This window comes from Eubalaena glacialis, chromosome 16, assembly GCF_028564815.1.
Source record: "Eubalaena glacialis isolate mEubGla1 chromosome 16, mEubGla1.1.hap2.+ XY, whole genome shotgun sequence".
Lineage (NCBI taxonomy): Eukaryota > Metazoa > Chordata > Mammalia > Artiodactyla > Balaenidae > Eubalaena > Eubalaena glacialis.
Genome location: NC_083731.1, coordinates 85,237,164 through 85,244,986, shown reverse-complemented (window position 1 = coordinate 85,244,986; position 7,823 = coordinate 85,237,164). Strand labels below are relative to the sequence as shown.

The following is a 7,823-nucleotide window of genomic DNA, read 5'->3' as shown; positions in this document are numbered from 1 at the left end:
GCAGAGTGAATGCCAAGAGAAAAGGCACAAAAACCCTATTGAGAGGCCCCGGCCGCTCCTGGCGTAGCCCATCACATGGCAATAGTCCTATTTAAGCGGCGCCGCCGGCGCCTTTCAGCACCACTAGCGCTGGCCAGCACCCCGCGCTCTCTGGGCGGCGCCCGCGGCAGCAGCGGCGGCGCCTCCAGCCCCGGCTTCAGCGGCGCCTCCGGCCTCCCCGGAAGAGTCAGCTGCGCGCGGCCGCGGCCCGGGGAAGTGCGTGGGGAGCCCCGAGGTCTGCGGGGCGCCGGGAGCGGGCTGGCGGCGGGGCGACCGCGCACCGGGGCCATGCCGCGCTCCTTCCTCGTGGACTCGCTGGTGCTGCGCGAGGCCGGCGAGAAGGCGCCGGAGGGCAGCCCGCCGCCGCTCTTTCCCTACGCGGTGCCGCCGCCGCACGCCCTGCACGGCCTCTCGCCCGGCGCCTGCCACGCGCGCAAGGCCGGGCTGCTGTGCGTGTGCCCGCTCTGCGTCACCGCCTCGCAGCTGCACGGGCCCCCCGGGCCGCCCGCGCTGCCTCTGCTCAAGGCGTCCTTCCCGTCCTTCGGCTCGCAATACTGCCACGCGCCCCTGGGCCGCCAGCACTCGGCCGTGTCGCCCGGGGTCGCTCACGGCCCCGCGGCCGCCGCTGCCGCCGCCGCGCTCTACCAGACCTCCTATCCGCTGCCCGACCCCAGGCAGTTCCACTGCATCTCCTTGGGTAAGGCGGGGAGTGGGGAGGTGGGGCGGGGGAGGGACGGGACCGGGCAGACGAAAGCTGGCTAGGCGGGCATGGGGGACGAGGACCCTGGGCGTTCTGCGGGCGATGAGGGTCATTTCGGGCCCCTGAGTGGACACTCTGGGTGGCGTGCGGCTGGAGGGACGGGACAGGACACGGGGAGGGAGGGTGAGGCAGAAGGTCCAGGCCCTGGCGGGGGCTCCCAGGACGAAACGAGGGCTGGGGCTCAGGGCGCTCCAGAAGGGAGCGCGGGGGCCGCGTGACTCCGGGAGTACCAGGGTCCCGAGGCTTGGCGAGGAGGCGCCCGCGGTTACGCCGCTGTGCATTGTGTTCGGGGCAAAGAGGTGGGTGAGAGACCAAAGTCCCGGGATTCTGACGGCCGCCTACCGGAGGATCGGGCCCACAGCGCAAGGGTCTGATCGCTTCCGTGTCTGCGCCCCTACCCACTCCAGACAACAGCTCGAACCCGCTGCCCAGCAGCAAGAGGATGCGCACCGCGTTCACCAGCACGCAGCTGCTAGAGCTGGAGCGCGAGTTCGCCTCGAACATGTACCTGTCCCGCCTGCGCCGCATCGAGATCGCGACCTACCTGAATCTGTCCGAGAAGCAGGTGAAGATCTGGTTCCAGAACCGCCGGGTGAAGCACAAGAAGGAGGGCAAAGGCAGCAACCACCGCGGCGGCGGCGGGAGTGCGGGTGCCGGCGGGGGCGCACCGCAAGGCTGCAAGTGCGCGTCGCTCTCCTCAGCCAAGTGTTCCGAGGATGACGACGAATTGCCCATGTCTCCGTCCTCATCGGGGAAGGACGACCGGGATCTCACGGTCACTCCCTAGGCGCACGCCTCCCCAGGTCGCCCATCCCAGACACTCCCCGCGGCTCAAAGACTGGTCCTGGGACGCAGCACTGTTTCCCAGGCACCCACTGCCAAATGGCGGCCACGCACGGATTTGGCACGGCTTTGCGGAGGTCCCCGGCCCTGGGAAGCGCCGAGAGCTTGGCACACCTGACCTTGGTATCCCTACCCCAGGGCCCGCGGCCGTCCAAAGCGGACTCCGAGCTGTGCACACTGCACGCGCGCGAGTCCTTCTCAGCCACGCAGCACAGCGGCCCGGCCCAGCGCCCTGCTGGCCGCCGGCGCCTCCCCGCCCGCCCTCTCTGGACTGGCTCAGGCTTCCTCGCTTCCTCCACTCTCCTCCACCCTGGGTCAAGCGCGGCCTTTGACCCCTCGGGTGCCCATTCGCTCCCCCCTCCCCTTTTTACGTCTTTCCCTCCCCACCTCTTTCCTGCGGTGATTTATCCACGCTCCCACCCCCCGAGGCACATTTATGAATTTCTGGGTTTTGTTTTTCTTTTCCTTTCTCTTCCGCTCCTCAAGGAGCCTCCTCGAAGTTCAGTCGTCCCTCCATCAGACCTTGCTGTGCTCATGGCTCCTCTCCCACGCGCGAAATTGCCGCCCGTGGTATTCGTGTTGGGGAAACCGATTCACTTTGTTTCGGCGACGCTCTGCATTCCCCCCGAAGCCGGCTCTCTGCCTCTGACGACCCCTCTTCTCCCAGACCTCAGCCCTGCCCCAGCCTAGCTTGTAACTGTACGGTCTCTGTAATACCAGAAGATATTTATTTATTTATTTATGTACAAAAGTTTAAATAAACTTTTTTTTTTTTTCTTAGAAATCCACGTGGCTCGGGATCCCAAGCCAGGTTGGGGCTTCCCGCTGGGGCCGGGCGGGGCTGGGTGGCGGAGTCCAGCTCCGCTCCTCGCCTTGCAGCTCGTCAACCCCTCTCTGCACCCTCAGCCCCCGAGACTCCGCCTTCGGCGCCCACCGACCGGGTGCGCTCCCGGGTCTCCTGTCCGACTCGGGCAAGGTGCACCCCTTCAGGAGAGAGCAGAGCCCTGTCCGGAGGGGAGGACGGGCGCTCCCCGTGCTGTGCCTGTAGTTCTGACCCCTGCAGCGCCCCCGTCCCACCTGGGATCCGGCCCCACCTCCAGCCCCCTTGGTTTGGCTGTCCCGACCGCCATCTCCTAGGTCAGCGACCACTCCCGCGCGAGCCGCTGAACTCAGCCCTTTGCTGAGCTCGGATGGTAACTTGTTATTGTTATCAATCTATTTATTTTAATCTATCGCATTTGTTAGGGACAAATTCCCAGCGAAATGGTGCGGCCTCCTCTTGGAAAGACCCGCTCGCTTTGCTTTAAGGCAAACTCCATTAGCGGGGTCCCTACTCCCAGACCGCTGGCCGCGATTTCGGGGACCCAGAAAGATCCGGCGCCGGGGTTCCCGCGAGGGGTCCTCCGTAGCCGGAGCTGGTGGCTCCGAGACGTTACGTTCTCACGGATTCTTGTTACAATCCCACAGCCCCCTACGACTTATAATCCACCCCCCAGCCCTCCTCTGGAGATGCGCTGGGGGTTTTACTCGTAACGTGGAGGAAGAGACGCAGGAGGTGCGCGGGTTCCGCGGAGGCGGAGGGCGCACGGCCACCGGAGCGGGTGTTTCTGCTGTTCAGGAGATCGGATACGTGAAACAGCGGATCCGGATCCTCACGACCTCCCCAAGCCCCCCATTCCACGTCCTAGGGGCCTGGGTCACTTCTTTTCCTTCCAGATATCTCTCCGCCACACACACCCCCCCCCACGCACACCCTGGGGAGCGCCAGACTCCGAGTGTTTCGGCAGAGTAAACACACGTGTCCTTTCGGCGAGAAAGGCGCTCCAGTTGGGGTTGCTCAACACATGCGGGGCCATTTGAGTGCGGGGTTCTCTCTCCAGTTCCGCTAGAATAAACGTGGGCGCGATCTGGCTCCCCACGGAGAGGCCACTCCTGGTTCCCCCTGGAGCAGACGCATGGGTTGTGCCCCAGGCAGGTGAAAGCCTGTCACGCGCGCCGTTGGCACCCTCCCTCTGACCCCCATCCCCATCAGTCTGAACCCCAGTCTCACGGGAGACCAGTTCTCCGCCCTCCCAGGAGGGGCCATTGTGCCAATACAAGCCGAAGCCGAAGCCGGGGTGCTTTAAGGCATACGCTGAAGAGAATACCAACGAATGTGTTATTATCAGTGATTCTGACGCTTTCCGAGTTTGGGGCGGCTAACCCGCTGCTCTAAGAGCCCTTCGGTAGTGAACTTTCGCATCCTTTAGCGCCAGCGCTACCCACCAGTGTACTTTTGAGGTTTGGGACCCGGCAGCAGCAGGGCCCCCAGGGGACAGGTCCATGGTGGATCCGAAGGGCTCGCTTTGAGCCAGCACCTTTCCTGGATTATGGGGGTCGGGAGGTGCACCTGAGACAGGCTCCCGCTGGCTCTCGGTGACACACCCCTGGACCAGAAATGCAGTTTCGGAGATGGGCGCGAGCTGGGGCGGGGGGGCAGGTTGGCGTGGGGCGGGGGTGAGAGGTGCCTTACTGAGGGAGCCGGAAACTGGGCTTGGAGCGTTGTGAAGAGGTTGGATCCGCCCCCCCCCCCCAAGCTACCCCCGACTCCTTCAGTGTTGCCATCCCATGCAGTGGCCCCTCCTGTCCCAGCTGCTCGCAGAAGCCGCAGATCCACTGCTGCGCGCCGTGTCCACGCGGCTCCAGTTCTCCTGGGAGCGCGCTTTTCTCCCTCTCATCTTTCTCTGCCCAAGACTTCACTTCCCCGTCCCGCTCCCAGAAAACCAGCTTTTTCACTTTCTGGTGGGCATTCCTGGTGAGCGTTGGGGAGAAAACGCAGCCTCCTTGCGGCGGTCCCAGTGGTTACCAAGGCGGTGACAAGAGGGCGACGCTGCGGAGCGTGGACGCGGCTTCGGCGCGCGGGGGCTCTCGGCATCCAGCCGCCGCCTGCAGGGGCGGCTACCGGCTTTTGCGTCCCAACACTTCTTTAGTCCTTACTCTGCAGTCTCTGTCGGTCCAGACCGACTCTGCTGCCTGGGCTGGGGCCAGGGCAGGCGCGTCTGCGGAAATGGACCTTCTTATTTGGGGAGACAGAGTTCAGTCTAACCACCCTATTTTGAGCTGGAATTTGAGATTTGCAAGGCAAATTGTGAAATTAAAATCAAACTGAGTTATCTTATCAGGATGAAATTTCCTGGAAATTATCATTGAGTGTGACTAATCTGCATACAGACCCCAGAGTTTATTTCAGGGACAGCATCTTTCTTTTCTCTGTGGTTTAGTGGCTAGGAGTTTGGATGCTAGAATCCAAGTGACCGGCTTTGCAACCCATTTCCACCATTTACTTACAAGCTGGGTAATCTCGGGCAAACCACTGGTTCTTCCTAAGCCTCAGTTTCTTCATCTGTAAATGGGGATTGTGTTAATAGTTCCTTTGCTGGGTTGTCGTGCAATATTAAAGCATAGAATTCACATAAATTGCTAAGCACAAGGTCTGCCGAGTTTCAATAAATGCTAACTAACAACATTGCTGTTGTTGTCACTTGTCATGCCTATAGCTGTGCCCGGGGCATAGTGCCGGAATTATTTTCTGAAAGCTGGAAAGCGACCACTCACACACAGGCTGCTACCCAAATCTACCACTGCAGGGCTGGAGAACACGCACAGATGCAAATATCTCCAGGACTCCCTGGAGTCAGTTGTTCAGAGTCAGTAACGGGTCGGCTCTGCTTGGCCAGGCACTGCCCAGGTGCCGAGACTCACTGAAGGCCAGAGAGGGACTCTTTCCACCTGCATTTAGACCAGTTCCTCAACTTCCTCACTACTGACATTTTGGGCTAAATAATTCTTCCTGTGGGGACTGTCCTGTGCATTGTGGGATGTTTCACAGCATCCCTGGCCTCTACCCACTAGATGCCAGTAGTACCCCTCCCCCCAGCTGTGACAACCAAAAATGTCTCCAGACACTGCCAAATGTCCCCTTGAGAACCACTCTTGAGGTTGAGAAGCACTGATTTAGACTTGTGTCTTTTCTGCTGAAGTTGGCCAGTCCACAGTGGCCAGGATTTGGCAGCCTAGCTCCAAGCACACCTCTCTCCTTCCCTTCATCCATCCCTCATGGAATAAGTGGACCTTCTCCATCCGGAGCACTGGATTCTGCACTCGGGAGGGGCTCGAGAGAAGGAAGGGGAAAGAGAAGATGAGTGGGAGTCCGAGGGGAGAGACCAAAGATGGCTGCACAGTGGGAGCATGGCCACTAGTCTGGACAGCCCTGGGCGTCTGGGTTGAAAGGGTGAATCAATACGAGGCGTGCTGGGTGAGCAGAGTTTACAGAGCCACTAGGGCCTTTCCAAGAACATCCTATCCATTTGTCCCATGACCTGTAGACAACGGGGCTCCCTCTTCCGTTGTGCGCATGGGTACCCACAAGACCAAACTTTGGGGGGAAAAATTTCAGGAGCCTGGGTGGTATCCCCATCAGTCATAGACACACTCACACACTCACCACCACCACCATTTCAGACTTTCAATGACTGAAAGTCTGAAACTAGAAATCAATTCTTTTTGCCTAAGGCCTCCCGTATTTGGTTCAACACAAGTACCCCTGAGAGTAGTTACCACTGAGTATCTCGTTCACTTTTTCTGAGAAAAGCCTCTGGAAGGGCAAAGAGAAGAAAGTCCCTGAAGGGGAAGGGATGCAGGGGACATGTAAGAGCAAAAAAGGGGGCAGAGATCAGGGGAAGGGTCCCAGAAGCCTCCCTGGCATGGATCAGGGTTGCCTGGGTCATGTGCCCCCAAGCCTGAGCTCTGGGGATGAGTAAGGTGCTGTGGGATGATTCAGAACCGGACTCGGCCACAGAGTCAGGAATAAGCTGATTCCAGTGAGGCAGTAACACCACCCATCCAGGGCTTCCCCAGTCTCGCATGTGGTGATCAACAGGTGGGCTTCTAATATGGACACCCTAATAGAAGCGTGTGTGTGTGCGTGTGTTAGAGATGCTGAAACGAAAGGAAGGTAAAGAAACTTGGAGGAGAACCAGGTTACCCTGCGGTTGAATGCCCTGCTTCAGGTCATCCTGTCACTATGAATCCAAGCCCTGGTTCTTCTAGAAATCTCCCTGGAAACCACCAAGAAATCCAAGGCCTTGGTCCTGACACCTTGCATCCTGGTGGCCAGGCCTCTGTCTGTGAGTGGGCCTTCCTTCCCAGCTGGGGAGGAAGTGCTGCCCAAGGCACATTGGCAGGTGCTCGACCGGGCACGGTTTCAGGCAGTAGCGGGTGAGGAAGGTGCTGCCCTCAGGAGCCGCCACAGTCAGGGGACTGGGCATGAGTGCACAGCGGGGCTCAGAGCCCTGCAGAGAGGAGCTTCCCCTCCTGGTCCCACTGGACCCCAGGCTTTTGGAGCACGGGAGGCAGGGGCCACCTCCAGAGGCTCCCTGTTCCCAGTGAGTGCCAGAGAGAAGCAGATGTCTGCCTCCTTGGTGCCCTGATGTGGAGAGTTTGTCGAGTAGCTCTGTTACGGGCTGGATTGTGCCCCACACCCCAACTTATATGTTGAAGCCCCAACCTGCAGTACTTCAGGATGTAACCACGTTTGGAGGTGGGGTCTTTGAAGAGGTAATTAAGGTTAGATGAGGTCGTAAGGGTGGGGCCCTAATCCGAGACGACTGGTGTCCTCCTAAGAAGAGGATGAGACAATGGACATGAGCACACCCGGAGGGACAAACATGTGAAGGCACAGGGAGAAGGTAAACCAAGGAGAGAGGCCTCAGGAGAAATGAACACTGCCGACACCTTGATCTGAGACCTCCAGCCTCCATAACTGAGAGAAAATAAATTTCTGTTGTTAAGCCATGCAGTCTGTGGCATTTTGTATGGCAACCCTAGCAGACTAAGACAATTTCTGATCAGGGTGGGGCCCTCTAGACCCACACCCCCCATGCTAACATAGGAATATAAGAAGAATGTAGAGCAAAGAGCACTGGGCTGGGAGTCGGGCCCCTCTGAGGTAGCCGTCCCCCTTGGACACCTGAGGTCCAGCCCCGGTTATGCCACCAACTTTGGACGAATCATCATCTTCCTGGATCTCAGCTTCCTCTTCTGTAAAGTCGGGGGTGTCACTGACATTAGTGAGGTTTCCTCTTTTTCTGACCAGGACCATTCCCCCTCTCTCCAATAAGCATCTAGATTTTCTTTTTTCAAA

The 7,823-nt window shown here is 59.4% G+C and overlaps 1 protein-coding gene across 1 annotated transcript; it reads left to right on the top strand.

The window, feature by feature from the left end:
• The first annotated feature begins 327 nt into the window (after positions 1-327).
• On the top strand, positions 328-1,586 carry GSX1 (GS homeobox 1). Its single transcript, XM_061171154.1, has 2 exons — positions 328-736; positions 1,207-1,586. The coding sequence occupies exons 1-2, from the start codon at positions 328-330 to the stop codon at positions 1,584-1,586; spliced, it is 789 nt and encodes a 262-aa protein (XP_061027137.1).
• Positions 1,587-7,823: the final 6,237 nt, after the last annotated feature.